This window comes from Spea bombifrons, chromosome 13 (assembly GCF_027358695.1).
Source record: "Spea bombifrons isolate aSpeBom1 chromosome 13, aSpeBom1.2.pri, whole genome shotgun sequence".
Classification (NCBI taxonomy): domain Eukaryota; kingdom Metazoa; phylum Chordata; class Amphibia; order Anura; family Pelobatidae; genus Spea; species Spea bombifrons.
This window is the reverse complement of record NC_071099.1, coordinates 5,459,484-5,484,452: the sequence shown is the minus strand read 5'-3', so window position 1 is coordinate 5,484,452 and position 24,969 is coordinate 5,459,484. Positions and strand designations below refer to the sequence as shown.

Sequence of the window (24,969 nt, the reverse complement as noted above, 5' to 3'; positions counted from 1 at the left end):
TGATGGGGTAAATTGCATTGACCGGCTTCAAAGATACCCAAAATAGCACAAATAGAAAAGATACCAGAAATAGCACGCTACTCGTACTTAGTGTCCCATTACGTGCAGAAAAAAGCAAAAAATAAATAAATAAAAACATTGGGTATTCCTAAACTCAAGACAAATAGTAGATGATATGATACATTTAAAATAATGACATCACGAGGGGTACAAAAAATAAAATCAGCCATTGTCACGAAGGGGGTTAAAGAGGATCTGATCATTTTTTAAACACCTTTACACGCAGCTCCACTGCTGTCTCTGCTTACTTATTGATGATGCCAACCATGCTTCCTGGGTTAACCATCTGAGTGCTGAAGGACTCAGATGTATGTTTTCCAACCATAATTTTTAGCACCGGAATTCATCCTGTCACAGTGACATTTCTATTTCATAAGGAAAATCAGTGTCACCATGTAGCCTTACCTGGACCTATTCCAATGTACTGCTTCCCAAGCCAATAGGATAGATTGTGCTTGCTGATTTTTCCCTGTGGAAAAGAGGAACTTTGAAATTAACTTGAAAATCAGTGTGGTATTACCATACCTGGAAACTCCAGGTTTGACAGGGAGATTTCCGGGTGAAGCACCGCTTCTCCGGGTCAAGACTCGAATCCTCCGGGTCGCGAGAGCGGGGTCTTGACACGCCCCGCTTCCCGCCCATTTTCCCTTTAAATGGGGGTGTTTCCCGCCACCGTCAGCAGGAACCCCCGTCAGCGGGACCTCCCACTGACGTCAGTGGGAAATCCTACGGACGGTACAGGACTGCCTGCTGTCGTCAGTGGGCAGTCATGCCCGTGTCCTGCAAGGGAAGACTCTGGGTAGCCGGAGCCCAGAAGTTCCCAAGTATGGGTATTACTAATAACCTCAAAAATCATGAGGAAGTCATACTTACATTTCTGGCAAAGTTAGAAACTTCATATTGCTGGAAACCAGCCTCATGCAACATTTTTCTGGCACAATCATACATTTGGGCAGTCTGTTCTTGGTCTGGGACAGAAAGGCATCCTGACTGAATTAGTTTGAAGAGACCAGTTCCTCTTTCCACAGTTAGCTGGTATAAGGACACATGATCATCACATTGTGCCAGCAGCCTCCTCAGGGTACTACACCAGGATGTCAAACTTTGCCATGGTAGCCCAAACATTACATCCACGGACGTATAGCCAGGAAAGAGCCTGCAAGCCTCCTCAATAGTTTGCTGAGCATCAAAGGCAGAGTGAGTTCTACCCAAAAGGTGCAGTTCAAAATCGTCAAGTGACTTCCATTCATACCGTGGTTATTATGGGAGATATGAAAATAAAGACAAATTAAAAAGTTATGTAGAGAAAAAAGGGTAATTATATATAAAAAGGAGAGAAAATAATGCCAAACTACAATAAAAATGACAATAAAGAAACTGACAAAAAAAACACTACAGTATAGGTAAGTAATCCGAGCATAAACAATTACTGCTATGCCACCAGTTTTTTATGTGAGCCTCTATGAATTGTCTCCATGAATTGTATCAGGGTAAAAACAATGCAATTTTCCTAAGATAATCCTAAGTGTGCTGAAGACTTTGAGTAAATTTTTAAAAACGTACTTGTACACCAATAGAAATGCGGTTTACCCCAACCTCACGGAACTGCTGCAGCCGACTTTTGTGAATAGATGTAGGGTTAACCTCCAGAGTAACTTCAGCATTTAATGGTAGCAATGAACTCTGAGATATAACTTCTAAAATAGCACCAATTGTATGAGGGCTGGCAAGGCTAGGTGTGCCACCACCGAAATACACAGAAGAGATCCTAAGCACAAAAAAAAAAAAAAACAACCCAAATAAATATAATATATATGATTAATACCTCCTATGTCTGGGATAGGAAAATGTTTTACCCAAATAACAGAGACTCCCAGCAAATGATCTACAGATAACTAGATTTCAGTATTTAATGGTTTCCCACCAGGAAAAAGCAAAACATTTTTATTTTCATTGAAAAAGTAACTGCTTACCTGCTGACTTGGCTGAGTTTAATAAGTGTGCGAGCTTCCTTCAGAAGACAAGCTTGAATAACATCCTCATTATTAGAATGCTGAACATACTTGTTGAAGTTGCAATAAATACAACGTTTCTCACAGTATGGCCACTAGGGGGTAAAAACAAATAGAAGGAGCAGTTTTACTATAAATTGTAATGCCTTGTCTTTACTATAACATGTAGTGCCCGGTAATATTTTGACTGAAAATACATTTGGTAGCAATACATGGTCCTTTCTAAATCACATTCAACAGAAGTAAAAGCACAGAAACCTAGCACAGCCTAGCAAGGTTGAAAATGCTGACTAAATGGCTTACTCATAGGGTGACCACCCAGATTCAGTGCCCCCTCTATTGAAATGCCTTTTTTTTGTTTTTCATGCATAGGAGAGAGAGGGGCACCAAGCAGTTGCTCATTAATACGTTTTCAGCAATCGCTCGGTGCCCCTCGCTCTCCTCAGCGAGGCTTCTAGCTTGGTCGCACCGCCGGGATTTCACGTCCTATGTGTGTAATTTGGGTGCTGGCCAGGTTCTATGTTGGCAATGTGGATGCCAGGGCTGGCCTTTGGTGTGTGGAACCTGTGATCCATGCCTGTAATTTAGGAGTTTTTATTTATACCGTTAATGCTGAGTTTTTATGGGAATTCCAATTGATCTATACCTGCAACGCTGGGTTTGTGTGTTATTCTGTTGATCCATAGCTGCTATGCTATGTTTCCAAACATTATTTATGTTGTCAGGACTCGAGTAATCAGGTCGGGTAGGAGCCCATGTGCAAGGGATACTTGGGGTTCGGTCTGTAACCCACGATGCTTGATTATACAAAGACACCACAAGCAGAAATCTAGGTAATCCACTGGGAAGGGCACGAAAGGCAGGGAGCCCACTGGGAAGGGCACGAAAGGCAGGGAGCCCACTGGGAAGGGCACAAAAGGCAGAAAGCCCACTCGGAAGGGCACGAAAGGCAGGGAGCCCACTGGGAAGGACACGAAAGGCAGGGAGCCCACTGGGAAGGGCACGAAAGGCAGGGAGCCCACTGGGAAGGGCACGAAAGGCAGGGAGCCCACTGGGAAGGGCACAAAAGGCAGAGAGCCCACTGGGAAGGGCACAAAAGGCAGGGAGCCCACTGGGAAGGGCACAAAAGGCAGGGAGCCCACTGGGAAGGGCACAAAATGCAGGGAGCCCACTGGGAAGGGCAAGAAAGGCACGGAGTCCACTTGATAAGGACACAAAGCAGGTAACCAGGAACGGTACAGGTACAGGTACAGGGCCACAGCAGAATACAAAGGACCTGACTGAAAGGCAGGGCAGGTTCATAAAGGCAGGGTAATCCAGGTAACAAGGCCCAGCTGCTTGCAATAAAGAGGTCTGGGTGCTCCAGAGAGAGAGGGGCGGCCACTAGCGGTTGTAAAACAACATGAGCGTCAATAAGTAGTGAAAAATTAGTGCATAGTCCTGGCAGGCAGGGTGGATCCTGACATACCATATGTACACCTGCAAATTCAGGGTTTTTATGTTTTACTCAGTTGATCAATACCTGCAGTAATGTTTCCATGTGTCGTTTATTTGATCTATACCCTCAGTGTTGAGTTCGCATGTAAATTTCAAATGATGTAAAGCTGGGTTTGTGTGTTAATGTGTTGATCTATACCTGCTATGCTATGTTTCCATACATTATTTATGTTTGTCTTATTCAGTTGATCTATACATGCAAGTGCTGTTTACATGTGTTGTTTATTTGATCTATACCTGAACTACAGGGAGTAAGTAAAAGAGAGGTGTGGCTTAGCGAATGAGGAGACAAAGGGACTCCGGGGGTGATTACAGGAGAGAGGACCTCTCAGTGTCACACTAGGGTCAGAAGGAGCGTGAGACTCTCACAGTCTTCCCCTAATCTGCAGTCAGGGTGGCAAATTTTTTTTTGGTGCAGGAGCGGAGGGAGTGATTGCATGCTAAGGAGCGCGGAGCGGAACCCAAGGAAATGCTTGCGCAGTGTCCAATTTTTTGTATTGGCAAAAGGGTCTAATATTAATATATCTCGTAAGCAGGGTCTAATATTTATATTATATATATATATATATATATACACCGGCAGTAGGGTATAATATTAGTATATATTGGCAGTAGGGTCTAATATTAAAGAATGAAAACTGCCAGCTGTTATTTTGAAATCATATTTCAATCACAATCTTCACTTCAAAGAGATAAGTACATATTATGCATGTCTAATATAGCATTTTATAATTTATTATTATTATTATTCTTTTATTTATATACTGCAACCCCCCTACTTTGGTCCCTGTCCACACATGTGCCCCCCCTAAAAATTAAAGCTGGAAACGCCACTGGCCGGAATGAGAAGTCTGAGTGACCCTTGCTGTGCCTAAAATATGATTATATGTTGCTCTATTATACGTGAGTGTTTATATTATATGCAGGAATATGTACTAACAATTATATACATACAGGACATCCTATGTTATGTTGTGTCATTTTTTTGTATTTTATGTTATTTGCTGCCAATCATTGGAATATTATAGAAAATTTTCCTTGCTTTTTCTTCAAACATTTCTTTTTTATTTATTTATCGCTCACCCTATATTTTATAAGACCTGTGGCGTATACGCAACACATTCAATCCAATTCATGCCTTCAAAAGGCTTGCACGAGTATACTTAAATCTCAGCTTCATTCTAGCTCACAACATATTTATCCCAGCATACAATACTCCATGGATGGAGACACCCCACATAATACATCACATTATATTGCCGCAATACAACACATAGAGTGAGATATTTTTACATGAGCTCTTCACAGAGTGGGTCAACCCTGTCTTATTGGTAAGTTCCGCCCACACCTTCAACGTCGGAGGGATTGTTGGGTGGTCTCCTGAGCCGCAATACCCCCAGCACTGCGGAAGCCATGCCACCACCGGCACAGGGACCGAAAAATATTTCTGCTCCATTGTCTATGAGCTGTGCCTTAAGTAGCCCCCTCTTCACAATTCTAATGTGGGAGAGTCGAGTATGAGTGGTTCCAGTTAAGATATCTAGCCCTAATACTATAATACCTTCCGCCAATTCATCTAACTGTTTGATTATCATTCTAACAAACAGATGTTGTCCAGGGAAGCCCAGGCATAACCTCCCAATAAATGAATGAATATCCCCCTCTGTGCACTCAAAATTCTTTTAATTTCATAAGATATAAAAACAAAACAAAAACAAAACAAAGACAGAAGGAAAAACAATTGCACGGTATCTAAAACAGGGTGTACTAAAATCCAGTGCACTTACAGGACACATCTCTGCCACTACAAGGGAGATCAGGCTGAGTTTGACAGCCTGAGCTGTCAGGGGGTCAGCAGAAGCCAGGCTTGCTGGCTTTCTGCTACCTGGTCTCTTGTAACGGCTGCCAGTGCAAGCTCTGGAAAGCTTAAAATGCCCAATCGTGCGATCGGGCATTCTCTTCTGCGTTGCGTCACCACGAAGTCATCGGAGGACAGGATAGCCTGTGTAGACCCTGCTGGGATATCCAACTGCTCCTCCTTAGCACTGATGACGGACACTGTAATCCCTATGGAGACTTGCATGGAGATCACAGTGTGATCTATGCAGGGGGGGATCGCAGAGAGGAGAGTGAGAAACCATGTTTCAGTTACAGTTTTAAATGCGTGATCTGGCATTCTCTTCCGGGTCGTGTCACTTCTGACATCACCCAGAAGTTCACCGGAGGACAGGATATCCCCTGCAGGGTCTGTGTAGACCCTGCTGGGATATCCAATCACTCCGATGAGGCACCTGTAACAGCTTTCAACGCGAACGCCGTAAAACTGTTACAGTTTGAAATGCCACATCCGAGGCAGTCCCCCAGTGCCACCCATCCGGCAGTAATATCACACGATCGCTGTGATGACCAATCACAGCAATCATGTGACTGTTACTGCAGATGTTCTCCCTTTCTCCGCCATCATTGTGATCTGGAGGAGAGAGACAGAGCATAATGTATTTTGTGCATTTGCAATAGAATAACATTTAAAACTGCCTATAAGATCATAGATCATGAAGCTAGATATATCATACTGATTTGCTATCTGGAAGAGAAACTGTATACAATTATTAATTTATATGCCCCAAATATCAATCCCCTATATTTACTCCAGACTATACTGGATAAAATAGAAGGAAAGGCACAAGGCCAAGTCCTTATAGCAGGAGATTTCAACGCAGTGATAGATCCAGAATGGGACAAGAGTTTAACCCCTTAAGGACAATGGGTGGTCCCGAAACCCATTGAAAACGATGCATTTTGAGCCCGTACATGAACGGGCTTTGTCATTAAGGGGTTAAGGCAGCACCAAAAATATTCAAAAGAGGCTGCAAGCAAGAAAATTCCTATGCTGTATATGACTCATGCGAGTATTTAATCCTCGGAACAGAGATTTCACACACTTTTCAATGGTCTATTGTATATAGTGCAGTATCCAATTATAAATTAAACTAGAGTCTAGGTATGACTTTATATGGGTCAAAAAAGAGACAGATTATTTGGGTATTAAAATTACACCCAACCGAGGAAGACCTTGGAGACAAATTATAGATCATTGCTCTCCTCCACATCAAACATATTAACTTCATGGCGTAACTTAGAGATATCCTGGTGGGGGAGACGTAATAACATTAAATCATATACTTCCAAAATAGCTTTATATGCCATATTTGCCCAAATACAGGCCTAACTCTTTCCATGGACTAATTCTACCACCAGTCTTTGTCAAACTTTGTGGTAGTCATGTTTTTGCATTTTTTTCACACACACATTTTACTTCAGGTATGAATAAACAGTTAATAAAAGAAAAAAAAAAAAAAGAATAAACAGGTTCTGGTATATGTCCTATTTGGTACATCTTTGAGCCGGGCCATTTCAGTGTGCCCAATAAAACCTTTTTTTTTTTTTTTTTTTTTTTTTTTTTAACTAGAGGGTATTTTAAATGCTGGTATTTTAACTCTTTGCATGCACACATTTTACCACCAGCATTTTTTCATATTTTGCAGTAGTATTTTTTGTGTGTATTTTTCTCCACACACCTACTTTATGTATGAATTTACAGCTCCTGGTATATGTCGCTGTCACACGACATCCCAATATGTGTTCAGCAACATCTCCTGAGTATAGTGATGCATGGGTTTGTCATTTTTTGGGGGAACTAAAAGCCCACATTTGGGACGTGTGCATTTTTCTAACTGGAAATTAGATGTGCGGCCATCCTTCCCCCGGTGTTAATTGGGCCAATTCAATTTACCCCATCAAATCATAAATGTTTTAAAAGTTTTAAGCTAATGCTCACAAAATATATATTTTTTTATTATTTTTTTTTTGCCTTTTTTTATTGTTTTTTTTTTTTCATTTTTTGGAACTTGAAGGTTCCCCTGATACTGACATCAGTGGAAAATTATTTTAACATTTTACGGGTTTTTTTTTCTAATTATTTTTATTTTATTTTTTCATTTATTTTTACTAATCACACTGTGATTAGAAAGCTGGGCTCCGTTGACTTGCATGGTTGATTGCAGTACATGTATTCAACTTGCAAGTGGAGCCAGAGTTCTCTAGAGGGTCTGGAGACCATCTAGCAAACTTTTTAAACTTCATTGACTTTTTTACAGGATGGTCGCCATCTTGCGGTTGGCAAAAATCCACTTGCAGTGGTGGTTGTGACCACTCTCCGGAGCGGTCACAGCCTGTCCTGGGGTAAGTGTTTAGTGTCGCTGAATGCCTCCTCATCGAGGCACTTCAGCAACACCATTGAAGTTTAGGAGGCGATCACTTTTAAAACGGGCATCCGCCGCCATACAATGTCATACAGTGCCGATCGTAGTGTTGCTGAATGCCTCGAGGTCGAGGCATTACAGCCACACCGTTTAGGTGCAGAAAGCGAACGTAGATCGTGTGAATGTGTGAATTAGTGAGTGACTGTAAAAGCGTTTGTGTGTATCATAGATGTATAATTGATTTGTGGAAAGGCAAAGACGACACAAGCAGGGTATTTGAGCCTTGGGGACAAAGATAGCATAGGATGTGTTTTTATGCGAATTCCAATTGATATATACCTGCAAAGCCGGGTTTGCGTGTTATTCTGCTGATCAGTATCTGTTATGCTATGTTTCCATACATTATTTATGTATACCTGCAAATACAGGGTTTGTATGTCGTATCTAGTTGATCAATACCTGCAATGCTGGATTTGTATGACTGATTCTATGCCTTCAGTAGTGAGTTCACATGTGAATTTCAATACCTGCAAAGCTGGGTTTGTGTGTTAATGTGTTGGTCTATACCTGCTACGCTATGTTTCCATACATTATTTATGTATACCTGCAAATATAAATGTTTGTATGTCTTATTGATCTATACATGCAAGTGCTATTTTTCTGCATGGAGCAGGGGCAAAAGAAAATGCTTGTGTAGAGTCGAATAATTCCAATATAAAATGTATTGGCAGCAGGGTCTAATATCTCTCATATATATCTATATATATATATCTATATTGGCAGCAGGGGCTAATAGTAATACCGTATTGGCCCGAATATAGGCTGCACTCCCTGCACTCAGCTTCTATGTTGGTTGTCTGCACGCATCGTGCAGATGTCCACTGGCCGGCCGGCCTCGCTAGACGCCAGGGAGTCTGGGGGTGCATTGGTAAGTTAGAAGGGTATGGCATTTCAGGGGGGCAGAGTGGCAATTCAAGGGGGCAGACTGGCACATCTATAAGTAAGGTGCACTATGAGTTAGGTGGGGGGCTTAAAATGGCTTTTGGTTTTCTGTCTGTATATAACATATGCTGTAAAACTGTATGATACCAAAAATGTTAACATACATGTATTCCTGTGTATTAGACAAAATACTGTTTTACCATTCCACTCATGTATTTTTTCTTTAAAAATATTTTTTTCTTAAAATAGCACCAAACTTTAAGGGTGTGGCCTATATTCGGGTGCGGCCTATACTCGAGCCAATACAGCATTGGTAGCAGGGTCTAATATCTATCAGCAGTAGGGGCTAATATTAAAGAAACTGCCAGTTCAGAGATAAGTACATATTATGTAGTTAAAAATGCATGTCTAACGCATATATATATATATATATATATATATATACTCCTGTGTGTGTGATCTAATGCGCTCCATAGTGTGTCCCTGAATGGCACCCTACCTCAGAACTGATAACAGGATAGTGCAAAACAAGTACAGGAGTTTTGGGAGGCACATCATTTTTAAGGAGACAATACACCCCCCCCCCAGCATTATCTGTGGCTTGCCACCTCAAAACAAATCCTACATGATCTAGGTCGATCATGGACGGTAAACCCTGATTCAGCCTATTTGCAAAAATTTTTTATACAATTTAATGTATTAAGTAATTAAGTAACAAAATTGGGCAGAAATTCTCGCATTTCGTTGTAGGCTTTCCGGGCTTAGGGTTCATTAAAATGTGAGCGTCTAGGAGCTCACTTCATACAGTACCCTGGGCAAAGATGAAGTTGAAAAGTTGATGAAGGTGAGACATGGGGCTGAAGGCATCTATAAAAAAAATGTTAGTCCGTCAGGCCCCAGGGCTTTACCTGCCTTGAGGGCTTTAACTGCTGCTTGTACCTCCTGTAACGTTATCTGTTGCAAGATCTTGTTGATCCATTCCCAGGGGATGGACTTTGTGAGTGTTAAGAAACGTACGAATTTCCTCTTCCCTAGGTTGGTGCGTATCTGCATCTTGATTAAGATTGTACAATGCGTGATAATATTTAGCAAACAATTTCCTTGTCACTTTCTCTAGCTTGGAAATTAGTTCCTTATCGTTAAACAAGGACTCATTCAGACACCAAGTGCCATGCATCCTAACTGCAGTCAGGGAGGGTAAATCTACAAACACCGGTGCATGATCAGACCATGTTATATGGCCTAACTTGTAAAGTGAATTCATCTACAAATATGAAATCAAATCTCGAGTATTATGAGCCTCTGAGAAAAATGTGTAGTCCCTAGCAGTATCATTCAAAATTTGCCATGCATCATAAAGCTCATACTGCAACAAAAGATCCTGAAAACCCATACACAATACACATCCCAAACCAGATCCAAAGGGAAGATTAAAATTTCCGCAAACAAACGACCCTGCTGGATCTTAAGAGAACTTCTCGAGGCACACAGAGAGGAGTTGGTCAGCACTGGGAACATACATACTCGCTATTGTAACGTCTTGATGATTCAGGTTCCCCACTAGAATCTCCCCTCCGGATCAGTATTTTTTTTTTAGAAAGATAGAAACCCCTTTTGTTTTATTAGAAGCCATAGCCGCATAGTGCGTATCTTTCAGAATAAAAAGTCGGCGGGCATAAGAGAAATGAGTTTCCTGAAGGCACACAACTGCAGCACAAGCCTTACCTACTTCAGACAGCATTAGGTGGTGCTTGTGTTCATGAATTGCATGCATGAGTGCCATTTTTAATAGGAGTTGGGAGTGTTCAACTTCAAGATCACTATAGCGGTCTATTAACCCCTTAATGACAAAGCCCGTACATGTACGGGCTCAAAATGCATTGTTTTCAATGGGTTTAGGGACCGCCCATTGTCCTTAAGGGGTTAAGTCATTATGGCTTGCACAAAAATCCTCCATCTTCTGTTCCACGTGCGCAGTCCTCTCCCCCAGCTCCTGCACATCTCTCCCAATCTCTTTAACAGCATTTTAATGTCAAAGACAAAGTTCCTGCAGTAATTTCTGGATGCCTCTCATAGTTACTGGTGCACTGGCCTCTTCCCCTTCACTCTCAGAGCTTTTGTCATGTGATGGGATTGAGAACGCTGGCCACAACCATTTGCAGGCCTTGTTTACCCGTACGTGGGGTGAAGAAGTGTGCCGGTTTATCCTGTTCGCCTTTGGCTTCTGAGATGCCATGACCGCCTCTCCGTATCATTTGCAAGGTATAGTAGAGCTTTTAAACCCGCCACCATGTATAAGCAGCTGTAGTCCACCCTCAGTGTACATAAAAATCTATATATACACAAACATACTTTTATTTCTTCATTTAAACATAATGGAAAGTGGCTGTGTTTTATCTTTTTGGTATATACAAGGATAAGTGGTATAATTACAGAGGCTGTATACACAGGACGGAAGACAATACGTTTGATAAGTGTGATGACTAATGCGAAAGGACCGCATGGTCAGAGCGTACAAAAAGCAAGTACAGTGAAAAAAAAAACTATGGATTACCTCTATGCTCCACCTGAAGAAACCACTTGTCTTTATTTGGGGAAATGCGTTTTGGGATTGAGTATTTGGAATAAGTTTTGTTACATTTTTATTATCGACTGATTTTTATGTTATTATTTCTATTAATTTGTTTATTGATATCTGTATTTATTTACCTATTGAATGAAATTATTCCGTTGATGAATTATTTCCACTGGGACCTTGATCCTTCCTAAATGAGATCCAGCACAAGCACTTTTAACAGAAGACACTTTCCTGAAGAAGCATCTTAAAGATAATATGGCACCTTAACCCCTTAAGGACCAGGCTTTTTTGTTTGATCATATCAGTTTCCTATAAAAAAATAATAAAATTATTTAAAAAAATAAAAAAAAAACCCTCACTTCTATTTGAAAAATCTTTTACTCATCTAAATAAGTGTTCAGCAACATATCCCCTGTACAGCTATACCAACCACACATGGGGTTTTTGTCGGGTTGTTTGTGAGGTAAAAGGCCACATTTGGGGAGTGCGTTTTTTTTTTGTTTTGTTTTTAACTTGGAGCTCTGACATACAGCCCTTCTGCCACCATGTCATATTTAGGACATCTTTGAAGCTGGTAAGTTGAATTTACCTCATCAAAAGCATATACGTTTGAAAACTATATACCCCAGGGTATTTCAAATGCTGGTATTTTAACCCTTTCCTTGCGCTAATTTTACCACCAGCCTTTGTCAAAATTTGTGGTGGTATTTTTTGCTTGTTTCTTTTCCACACACGTACTTCCGATATAAAAATTAACGGTCAACCCCCCCCCAATATGTGTTCAGCAACATATCCCAAGTACAATGACACCACCCATGCATGGGTTGTTTGGGGCTAAAATGCCACATTTGGGAAGTTTGTGCCTATGCCCTATCCTTGAACTCCAATTCACCCCATCAAACCATTTTTTTTTTTTTTAAGTAGACACCCCTTGGGTATTTTAAATGCTAATATTTTAACTCTTTCCATATCAGAATATTTAGGAAGATACAGAGCTAATTTTAGCACTCGCTCATAATAAACTTTGTTTTTTAATTTTATTTGCTTATTTTACATTTTGTTGGATGGTTCCCTGACGGTGACATCACCGTCATTATTTTGGAATGATACCACTTTTTTTTTGTTGATATTTTTATTTTTTCCATTTAAAAAATAAAATACAATTTTACTAATCACATTGTGATTAAAAAACTGGGCTCCATTGACTTGCATGGTTGTATGCAGTACCTGGCGTAATACTCAGAAAATGTCTTTGAAGTGAACGGCTTTTTGTCCCTCCCTGTTTGTTGATATAAGCCGCTACTGTGATGTTGTTGGAAAGAATACGGACTGCTTTGCCTACTAGGAGCAGTTCCCACTGAGTTAACGCTTGCCACACCGCCAACATCTCTAGAAGGTTGATGTGATGAGTGGCCTCCTGAGGAGACCATAGGCCTTGAGCAATGTATCCTTCCAAGATGGCTCCCCATCCTTTATGGCTGGCATCCTTAGAAATGATTGACCTCTCAGCATATATTCTCTTCTTTGTTCCAATGAAGGGACATGAGAACGGGAAAGCTGATGTGAATTTTCTTTCGTAGAGCTGATGGAGAAGGTCCAGAGTTGAAGACAGGTGAGAACTTAATAGACTTGCTGAGTGAGCTGCTATCAGCCAGTTGTCTGGGTAAGGTATAACTCTTATGCCTTGTAATCTGAGGAAGGCAGCCACTACCGACATAATCTTTGTGAAGATGCATGGTGCCGAAGCCAAACTGAACGGAAGAGCCTGGAATTGAAGGTATTGGATGCCGCAACTCGATGACACTGCCAAACGAAGGAATTGTTGATGCTGTTTGTGGACTGGAATATGTAGATAAGCATCTTAGAGGTCTATTGAGGCCAGGTAGTCTCTCTGAGAAACTCTGTGGTGGACTTACATAGAAAGTGACGGCAGATAAGGCCCATACAGTCTGCCCACCCTCTGAGTACTTTCCTTTAGTACCTGCCCTGATCCTATATCTAGCTTGGCCTTATGCCTATCCCATGCTTGCTTAAATGTCTTAACTGTATTAACATCTACCACTTCTACTGGAAGGCTATTCCATGCATCCGCTACCCTTTCCGTAAAGTAATATTTACTGATGTTACCATTAAACCTTTGCCCCTCTAGCTTATGACTATGTCCTCTTGTTGCGGTAGTATCATATCCCCCCTGTAACGTCTTTCTTCCAGGCTATATAGCTTAAGATCCTTTAACCTGTCCTGGTAAGGTTTATCCTGTAATCCAGTATTATTAGCCCTTCTCTGAACTTTCTCCAACATATCTATATCCTTCTGGAGATACGGTCTCCAGTACTGTACACAATACTCCAAGTGAAGTCTCACCAGGGATCTGTACAACGGCATGAGCACTTCCCTCTTTCTACTGCTAATACCTCTCGCTATACAACCAAGCATTCTGCTAGCATTACCTGCTGCTCTACTGCATTGTCTACCTACCCTTAAATCCTCAGAAATAATTACCCCTAAATCCCTTTCCTCACATGTTGAGGTTAGGACAGTATCAAATATTCTATACTCTGCCCTTGGGTTTTTATGCCCTAGATGCATTACTTTGCATTTATCCACATTAAATGCCAGTTGCCACAAGCTCTGACCATTTTTCTAGTTTACCTAAATCATTTGCCATTTGGCTTCTTCCTCTAGGAACATCAACCCTTGTGCAAATTTTTGTGTAGTCCGCAAATAGACATACCTTGCCATCAAGACCATCTGCAATATCACTAATACAAATATTAAAGATAATGGGTCCAAGTACAGATCCCTGAGGTATCCCACTTTTTACAAGACCTTGCTCTGACTATATGCCATTGATTACAACCCTCTGTTGTCCGTAACTCAGCCACTCCCTAATCCATTCAACAACATTGGGATCTAAACTCACAGATTGCAGTCTTCTATGTGGCACAGTGTCAAAGGCCTTACTGAAATCCATATCCGCAATGTCTACTGCACCACCTTGATCAATTACTTTAGTCACCCAATCAAAAAAATCAATAAGATTTGTTTGGCATGATCTTCCTGAGGTAAACCCATGTTGTTTTTGATCTTGAAACCCATGTGACTTCAGATGTTCAACATGTTCAACAATCCTTTCCTTTAACATTGTTTCCATTAATTTCCCCACTACAGATGTAAGACTAACTGGCTGTCAGGACTCGGGTGATCAGGTCGGGTAGGAGCCCATGCGCAGGGGATACTTGGGGTTCAGTATGTAACCCAGGGTGCATGATTATGCAAACAAAGACACCACCAACAGAAATCCAGGTAATGCAGTGTATTTTATGTATATAACAGAACCAGCAAATAAGGGTAATATAGTCTAAGCAAGTAACCGGACGTATGGCAAAATAAAATACAGGTAATAAGTCTTTTGGCAGGGAGCCCGCTTGGAAGGGCACGACAGACAGAGAGCCCGCTTGGAAGGGCACAAAAGGCACACAGCCCGCTTGGAAGGGTACGAAAGGCACACAGCCCGCTTGGAAGGGTACGAAAGGCACACAGCCCGCTTGGAAGGGTACGAAAGGCACACAGCCCGCTTGGAAGGGTACGAAAGGCACACAGCCCGCTTGGAAGGGTACGAAAGGCACACAGCCCGCTTGGAAGGGTACGAAAGGCACACAGCCCGCTTGGAAGGGTACGAAAAGGCACACAGCCCGCTTGGAAGGGTACAATAGCAGGGAGTCCACTTGGAAGGGTACAATAGCAGGGAGTCCACTTGGAAGGACACAAAAGCAGGGAGTCCACTTGGAAGGACACAAAAGCAGGGAGTCCACTTGGAAGGACACAAAAGCAGGGAGTCCACTTGGAAGGACACAAAAGCAGGGAAGCAGGAACAGTACAGGTGCAGAGCCACAGCAGGAAGGTCCATAGACTTCAATACAAAGGCCCTGACTGAAGGGCAGGGCAGGTTCATAAAGGCAGGGCAATCCAGGTAACAAGGCCCAGCTGGATGTATTCACTAGAGCTCAACCCAGGTAACAAGGCACACCTGAGTTCTGAGTGCTCCAGAGGGCGGATGGTGGCCACTAGTGGTAGCAGATGTAAACTGCACAGGTATGAAAAAGCCATGGTTCAGGCAGCGAAAAAGTGGTTCCTGACAGTACCCCCTCCCCAAGGAGCGGCCTCCGGGTGCTCCTGGGACTGTAGAGAGGCAGTATCAAAACCTGTGGTAAGAACATTTAGTCCTAGCACGTAGAGCTTTTTCAAATACGTGCAGGTCCTCCTTTCTTACTACAGTTCCGTTAGAGGCAATGACACAGTCTGAGGAAAGGTCATCTGCAGTGCAGTTGTAAGACATAGTGGTATTGGATGCTGGATACATAGACATGATGGCACTGTTCCGTACTCCCTCTTTCTTGGCTGTCCATGCACCAGGGGTCACGAAGCTGCCCTGTACCCAAGGCACCTCTGGGGGCCGGGGGGTAGTAACCGAACTGCACTGGTTCAAGGCTGGAGTGGCAGGCTTAACAGACTTCTGTTCACGCAGCTGTTGCTCGTAACTGTTAAGTTCTTTACGATGCACAATTGTCCCGTCAGATGCTAGGATGTAACCAGGAGCCCCTAAGGAGTGTTTTGCTGTTTGGGGTCTACGATTCTTATTCCTGGGAGTGATGGTCCCAACTGCACAAACAGCCGTGGGGTTATCAATTGCGGGTGTATCCGTTGTATCAGCAACAGAAGCATCTGAAGACACACTGTCCATATCAGACCAGTCGGTTTCATCAGAGATGGTCTGGAGGTCATCAGACATGGCTACAGATGGTGCAGAAGTGCCAGGCACTGTGGATTGGGTAACCCCAGTATCACCAGGTTGGGGAAGAGATAGGGTGTGCTCCAGCTTTGATGCATTGCTGTTGTCACATGCAGGTTCCTGGGCCTGGGGTTTGTTGGTGTGGGTTGCAGAGGGTTTAGCTGGTTTCAGAGGACATTGGGTGATCCAGTGTCCCTTTTTGCCACAGTAAAAGCAAGATTCCTCATCACGCCTTTGTTGCAATTCGGTTGCAGTAAGGGGTTCACGTTTCCTAGATTTCCTAGGAGATTCCTTTTTAATACTTGGAACAGGCTTGTTGGGTTTCTCAGGTGATGTAGCAGGTGTAGGTGAATGGTCTTCATGAGAGTGATTGGAGTTGGAGTCCCAGATTTGCATTAATGATTTGCACAGTTCAAGCAAGCATTCTCCTATCACTTTGATGACTGAAAGTAACCCCGCTGACTCCTTGTAATGGCCTTTGTATTCTGTCAGGACTCGGGTGATCAGGTCGGGTAGGAGCCCATGCGCAGGGGATACTTGGGGTTCAGTATGTAACCCAGGGTGCATGATTATGCAAACAAAGACACCACCAACAGAAATCCAGGTAATGCAGTGTATTTTATGTATATAACAGAACCAGCAAATAAGGGTAATATAGTCTAAGCAAGTAACCGGACGTATGGCAAAATAAAATACAGGTAATAAGTCTTTTGGCAGGGAGCCCGCTTGGAAGGGCACGACAGACAGAGAGCCCGCTTGGAAGGGCACAAAAGGCACACAGCCCGCTTGGAAGGGTACGAAAGGCACACAGCCCGCTTGGAAGGGTACGAAAGGCACACAGCCCGCTTGGAAGGGTACGAAAGGCACACAGCCCGCTTGGAAGGGTACGAAAGGCACACAGCCCGCTTGGAAGGGCACAAAAGGCACACAGCCCGCTTGGAAGGGTACGAAAGGCACACAGCCCGCTTGGAAGGGTACGAAAGGCACACAGCCCGCTTGGAAGGGTACGAAAGGCACACAGCCCGCTTGGAAGGGTACGAAAGGCACACAGCCCGCTTGGAAGGGTACGAAAAGGCACACAGCCCGCTTGGAAGGGTACGAAAAGGCACACAGCCCGCTTGGAAGGGTACAATAGCAGGGAGTCCACTTGGAAGGGTACAATAGCAGGGAGTCCACTTGGAAGGACACAAAAGCAGGGAGTCCACTTGGAAGGACACAAAAGCAGGGAGTCCACTTGGAAGGACACAAAAGCAGGGAGTCCACTTGGAAGGACACAAAAGCAGGGAAGCAGGAACAGTACAGGTGCAGAGCCACAGCAGGAAGGTCCATAGACTTCAATACAAAGGCCCTGACTGAAGGGCAGGGCAGGTTCATAAAGGCAGGGCAATCCAGGTAACAAGGCCCAGCTGGATGTATTCACTAGAGCTCAACCCAGGTAACAAGGCACACCTGAGTTCTGAGTGCTCCAGAGGGCGGATGGTGGCCACTAGTGGTAGCAGATGTAAACTGCACAGGTATGAAAAAGCCATGGTTCAGGCAGCGAAAAAGTGGTTCCTGACACTGGCCTGTAGTTGCCCGACTTCTCCCTACTGCCTTTTTTGTGAATGGGCACAACATTCGCTACTTTCCAATCCCCAGGGACGACTCCCGTTACCAATGATTCGTTAAATATATCAGTTAACGGTTTTGCTAGTACACCCCCAAGCTCTTTTAATAACTTGGGGTGTATCCCATCAGGCCCCATCGATAAACTCACATATTTTAAATGATTCAGTCTTTTTTCCCAACTGAGGTCTCATTCCCTCATTTTCATTTGTAAAAACTGAACAGAATATTCATTGAGGCAGTCAACCTTAATCCTCTTCTATATACATTCGTTTTGTTTTTAATCTAACTAATCCTCGTTTTACCTTCCTTTTCTCATTTATATATCTAAAAAATGTTTTATCTCCATTTTTTATTGACAGGGCAATTCGCTCTTCTGTATGTGATTTGGCAGCTCCCATAACTTTCTTTGCTTCTTTCGCCTTAATTTTATAGATCTGTCTATCTTCCTCCCTTTGGGTATTATTGTATCTACTAAAGGCTGACTACCACAGCGGTTTATTTAATTGTTTTTTGACTAACCTAATACAATTTTCTGTTGTCTTCAATAATACAACTTTTAAATAATCCCATTTCTCCTGGACTCTTGATTTTGTGTGGTGTGACTCAGTCACTGTTGGTATATTAAACCACACAGACTGATGATCACTAGATCCCAAACTTTCACCTACAGAAATATCTATTAACAAATCTCTATTTGTAAACACTAAATCCAATATAACCTCCTTAGGAGTTGGTTCCTCAACTATTTGTTTTAAAGATAATCCCAGTAGGGAGTTCAGAATATCCGCACCCCGGGTCCAACCAGCTACTTTCGTTTTCCAGTGCACGTCAGGGAGATTAAAGTCACCCATGATTATAACACACCCTTCACTGTCATTTTAGCTATTTCCTCCACTAGTAGATTATCTAGTTCTTCTACTTGTCCTGGGGGTCTATAAATCACACCACGCAAGTTACTTTACGTTTGCCAAATTGTACTGTAACCCAAACTGCCTCTGTTCTCCTCACCAACTTGTATTAAGTTACATTTTATGTTCTTTTTCACATATAGGGTCACCCCTCCCCCTTTCTTGCCCTTTCTGTCTTTTCTATTTAAAGAGTACCCCGGTATTGATATGTCCCAGTCATTTTTCTCATTACATCAAGTCTCAGTAACAGCCACTAAATGAACATTCTCAGTTGCCACAACTGTTACAAGTTCATGGATCTTATTCCCTAAACTGCGAGCATTTGCAGACATGACCTTTAGCTTCTCTAACACTGATTCTGCAATCGCTTCCTGTCCTTGTTTTGGGGCGCAAAATATATGCTTCTCCCTATTATCTGTATAGACCAAGCCCCCAGATCCACCCACCTGGTTACTAAGTAAATTGCCTTCCCTTTCTATACTGTCTAGCCTGGTATTTATCCCCCCCATTCCTAGTTTAAAATATCCTCCAACTGTCTAGCCATTCTCTCCCCAAGCACATTGGACCCTCTTACATTTAGGTGCAGCCCATCACGACTATAGAGATTGTACCCCAAAGCAAAATCAACCCAGTGCTCTAAAAACCCAAAGCCCACCAAGACTTCATTAATGCATTTAGCTGCCTAATCTCCCACTGCCTTTCTGGTGTAGCGCATGGCATAGGTAGGATCTCTGAGAATACTACCTCGGGGGTCCTTTTTTAAAATTTTACTCCCTAAATCCCTAGTTACCTTTTAGGACTCTTCATCTTTCTCTTACTATGTCATTGGTGCCAATGTGGACCAAAACAGCTGGATCCTCGCCAGCCCCTCCCAATAATCTATCCACTCTGTCCGCAACACGCTGAACCCAGGCACCTGGGAGACAGCAAACCATTTGGTTGCTGCGATCAGAGCTACAGATTACCCTGTCTGTTTTCCTAATTATTGAATCCCCTACCACCACAAACTGCCTGGTCTTTCCTTCCTTTTGGATCCCCTGCATGCCGGATGAGCTGCTCTCCCGGCTGTTAGAGAGAACAGCTTTTTTCCGGAAAGCCTACCTCTGAGTCTGCCTCCCCAACATGCTCACTTAAAAGGGCAAATTTGTTGGGATGGAGAAACTCTGGGCTGGCTTCCCTCTTGCTCTTCCCACCCCCACTGCAACCACGTATTACTGTCACCCAGCTATGTGCCTGACACCCTTCTGATAGATCTCTTCCCTCATTGCTAGAGGCCCCGTCTAAACTTTGCTTCAGCTCTGTTTCCTTTATAAGGTGAGCCCCACCCGTTTCTTATGTTTGTCTCAGTCTGCAGTCTAAAGGTATGTCCTTCTTGGTTCTGTGTTTAGGTTCAATGTTTAGTTTTAATTTATTCGTCATTCAGTAGGCAGGGTTTAGTGCTAGGGGCCACCGAATATTGGAGTACTTTAGCATAGTGGTGGGCTACGCATACTATAGCCATATGATGTGTCAGAATCTCCAATTGTTATTTTATAGTCCTAGGCTAGTTCCTGTATTTATGCGTGTCTGTCTCTTATGTACTTTTGTCCTCTTTTCCCTGAATCATCTGAGGATCTCGGCACTTCACTCCATCCCTTGTGTTCCTCGTTCCCTGTCCTTTGTTGTGTCCTGTACCATGTGTCTTGTCTGGCTATGTTTCTTGCTTGGTCTCCCTGTCCCTTGCTCGCTCTGTCCCCCTTGCTTGCTATGTTTCAGCTGTTACTCTGCTTAGCTTCCCTACTCCCAGCCTGCAGCATCCTGCACCTTCGTCTGGAGAGCTATGTCTCATGCCTGCTCCAGGGTGCCTGCAGGATATCACTTTGTTTTGTTCTGGACAACATCCACTGCTATGTCAGGGCCCTGGTATGTGGCTGCGGAACCCTAGGTGCTCAACACCCGGGTGAGTGCAGTCATCCTGCACCAGGCCCTGTCCAACTCCGCTACTGCGCAATAACTCCTGAACTCCATCTTTGGGCGCTCTGGGTCATTACAGTTGTCTGTATGGACCCAGTTCCTGACAAGTGGATTCTAAAATCTCGTCTAGGTTACTGCCAAACAGGAGTTTCCCTTGGAGAGGGATACTGCATAATTTGTTTTTGGAAGCAAGTGTCTGCAGACCGTGATTTAAGCCACAGGGCTCTCCTGGAAACTGGTGAAAAGGCCGTGGCCTTGGCCGAGGCACGAACAGATTCAATAGCCGCATCAGAAAGGAAATCAACCCGACAAGACATGTGTCAGAAAGATTCCTTGCCACTTGTTCAGCCCCTTGAATAAAGTCTTCAATGGCTTGCTGTAACCATATTCTCACTGCTCAAGACGTGGAAGCCATAGGTGTCACGGACAGGGCTATCGGCCGAGCCGTGACGTGGGAGTATGGGTGTACCAAGGGTTAAACGCTAACCAGATTTCCGGCGCGTTTGGCCACTTTCCCTGCAGGGCACCAGGCAACCACCACCAACCCCAACCAGTCACCCCAAAACTCCCAGTGTAAAACACGCTGCCACCACCAAGAACTTTAAAACCGGGCGTCTTAGGTTACCCCAAAACAATCAGACTGCGATAACTACACAATCCCCAAACTGATATTTATATAGTTAACCGCTTAGTAACGTGACATATCTATATGTATACAAAAGGCTATCTGTAGGCTGAGTTCGATTAGAGAACAAAGACAGAACTGATTAAAAATGTTTAATCTGAGTATAAAATGGGTCACAGTGCTGTTATACAAAAATGCATGTAAAAAAGACAGACTTAAATAGTACAAGTACAAAACAGTATAAAATAAAAGGGATAAAACAGAGTATCATACCATACTTCCTTGGAGCCTTGATGTTGTCTCTGTGATTAGCATCAGTCAAATCCCTTAACCCATTCAGTGCCAAGCTCCAGTTACTCATGCCGTGGCATGACAATAGCAATGGCCAGTTTGAAATTAGCCGACGCAGCTGCGTCGGCTAAGAACACAGACCAACGTCTGAGAAGAACAGCCTGCATGCAGTCTCCCACCGACCAGAACCACCTAGATGGCGCAGGGGAGAAGGTAAGCTCACAACTCATTGTTGCTTTCAGCCTCCTTGGCACGTCCTCCACTTTAGTGCACGCGTGTCGGCAGGAATCCCATGCCGACAATTAGCCCTTCCTCACTGTAGCAGGGAACGAACTCGAGCCGAGCCACCGTCAGCATCCTGGCTCGTTACGCCACGTGAGAGTGGCAGCGGGATCCCGAAGCCTACCCGCCGGGGTAGCTGAAGGGACAGGCTGTAATACAAAAAAAGTTATGAAATCTTCTGGGACCACATCCTCAGTACCTTCCTGCGCAGGGCAGGAAACTAAAACTGGGGATCTGGGGAAGTTCCAATTTTTTATAGGTTCCCTGCCTGGGGCGGAGACTATCTCTCCTTTGTGCCACCTGGAATGGCAAGGGAAAAGGTGCTTGCTCAACTAACTGGTAGAGAACTCCCAGGCATCTCTCCAGAGGCCTGTCCTTTCAGATCACAGATTGGGTAGTTATTACAAAGGACACATCCAAAGTCAGATGGGGTGCCCACTTGCATTCTCAATTCAGGCAGGGTCTTTGGTCTCCAGAAGACGCAGCCAAATCCTTAGATTTCAGGGAACTGAAGACTGTCTTTCTGGCCCTCAGATCCTTGCAATCCTGGATAAAGAAGAAAGTGGTCAGACTTCAGTCAGCCAACTGCATCACCGTTTTGTATCTGAACAGGCAAGGGGGAACAAGTTTAATGAAACTACAGTCCCTTTGTGCAGAGATCATGGAATGGGCTCAGCTGAATCTGATAGCATTGTCAGCTACACACAAAGGGATCAGACAACGTCATTGCCGATGACCTGAGCAGGCAGAATGGTCTCTAGTAGGGATGCACCGAAATGTCGGTGGCCAAAACATATCGGCTGAAAATGTCATTATCGTCAAAACGGCAAAATAAAAAATGTCCGAAAATAATCGTCCGCTGGGGCCCTGCTGCTTACCTGTGCTCCGTTCCTGCTTCCCTTGAGCAGGACGAGAAGTTAGCACAAGTCCGAGCAACGCAGAGAGATGCAGCAGGGCCCCTGCAGAAGTCTGCGAGTGGCACCAAGATCTGCAGTTCAGGTAAGGGGGTAGGGGGGAGTTTATGAACGAGTATGCATGATTGAGGGAATATCTATGAATAAGGGAATTAATGAGTATCTGTTAATGATTATTATCTGTGAATTAATGAGTATATGAATAAGTGAATGCATGTTTGTGAATGAATATACGTGTCTGATAGCATGGATGTGTAAGGGGGGGCATGGCACACGGAGGCTTAAGTGATGTGCAGACCCTATGCTGGCAGGATCAATACGCAAAGTGGGCAGCAAGCCAGGTTTCAGCATGTATTGGCTGCTTGCGCATGATAGAAGTGCGATTGCTATATTAAATATAGATGATTGGTAACCGCAATCACACTTCTATCATGCCCAGGTTCCAGCATTTACCGGTTGCCTGGGCATGATAGGAGTGTGATTGCTGTTAATCACATATATATATATATATCATAGATTTTTTGTCCAATTTTGGTGTGTTACTTAACTTTTATAAAAGTGTGTTTTTTTGGTTCTGGAATCTGGTTTCCAGGTTCGTCATCTATGGGCATGGGAAAACAGGAAAATGTAGGTCTTCGCATCCCTGAACAGAGGAGATTTTCCAAATTTTACTAGACGGCTATTCTTTCCATCGGAATTTAGAGATGGCATACATCTTTCCCCCAGTGGCTGTGATTCCAAGCATTCTTCAGAAAATCCGGGCAGAGAAGGCTTGATGGACAACAATCTGTAGCCATGTGCAAAGTGATGGCTTGGCTACTGCAAGGATATTCCTGCAAGAACATGGAATAGAGGGTGATATGGCCAATGTTCTTCTGAATTCAGTTAGAGGGTCTACCTCCAGGATATTTCTTAAGGTATGGAAGTTTCACTCATTCTCCAAATATTCCAATTTCTCTAAGAAGGTTTTTTGTCCGGCCTTAGCGTGTCTAACCTAAAGAGACAAGTTTCGGCACCAAGTCATTTTTTACTTTTAGATTTAGCCTCAAATCTTATTAAGAGATTATTCAAAGCTGCCATTTTATAGCAAACACCTAAGAAGTCTCTTTCCTTCATGGGATTTATCTCTGGTTCTGAAGGCCCCTTGCTCAGCTTCTTTTGAACATCTTGAAGAGGTTTCATTTAAGATGTTGTCAGTCAAGACAGTTGTTTTCAGTCGCCATTGCATTGGCCCGAAGAGTTGGGGAGATACAAGCACTCTCCTCCTCTTTCATCAAAATAAAATTGCATCTTAAACCTTCCTTCTTCCCTAGGTCATTTCCAGAGCCAACATCTATCAACCAATCGTACTTCTTACCTTCTTCCACTCATCATGATCTCCGGAAGAAGCCAAGTGATACACCTTAGATGTCAAAAGGGCATTGGAAGTTTACCTGAAAGGTACAGCAGATTTCCAAACCTCGGATCACCTGTTCTTGAACTACAGGGAAGGCTTTCTCAAAATCCACGATTGCCAGGTGGCTTATGGACACTATTAGGTTATCCTACAAAGTCAGTGGTAAAATTATATCCTATTAGTGTCAAAGCCCACTCTACCAGAGCCAAGTCAGTGTCTTGGGCAGAAAAGGCAGCAGCCTCTTCAGAAGATATCTGTGAAGCGGCAACCTGGTTATCATTTAATACGTTTTTTTAACCCCTGCAGGCTTGACATTTTTTCCTCCTATGAAGCTTCTTGGGGGCGGAAGGTGCTCCAGGCGGTGGCCTCATGAATCCTGTTCCAAGATCTTTCTATTTGCCACGTGTACTGCCACTATATAAAGAGAAAACAAAAATTTGTATTTACCCCAAATATAGCAGCAGTAGGGATTTCCCGGATTTTTTTATTTTTTTATTGCCACACTTTATTGCCACGCTTGTAGAAAATGAAAAACACAAAAACAATATAATGCAGATTATCCAATCAAACTAAAAAATTGGGTCGAGGGGTTAATATTGCGCTCACAAAAATATTGCTGAGATCAGGCTCATCTTAACATTAAGCCTTTACTTCCATATTCCTTAAAAACACAAAAGGAGATTTACAAATAATGAATACATTTAATTAAACAGGGTAAAATAAACATGCACAGGGGAAAGTTTGCTTTCCTCAACACATTTTCCCACTCCAATGGCTTCCTTAGGAGGAAAAAAGGTTTCTAAACGTTTCTTCTGTAATACTGTCTTTTATGCAGTCCTTAACTTCCTT

At 43.2% G+C, this 24,969-nt stretch overlaps 1 protein-coding gene across 2 annotated transcripts in view; it reads right to left on the bottom strand.

Annotated features, from left to right (window-relative positions):
* Window positions 1–24,969, bottom strand: part of RSAD1 (radical S-adenosyl methionine domain containing 1) — a 67,158-nt gene that overhangs the window by 28,523 nt on the left and 13,666 nt on the right. For both annotated transcript variants that reach the window (XM_053453333.1, XM_053453334.1), the window contains exons 2-5: window positions 2,034–2,167; window positions 1,624–1,828; window positions 934–1,299; window positions 466–529 (exon numbers count right to left, since the gene is read on the bottom strand). In XM_053453333.1, coding sequence (XP_053309308.1) covers window positions 466–529; window positions 934–1,299; window positions 1,624–1,828; window positions 2,034–2,167 — 769 coding nt within the window. The remainder of the gene's footprint in view (window positions 1–465; window positions 530–933; window positions 1,300–1,623; window positions 1,829–2,033; window positions 2,168–24,969) is intronic.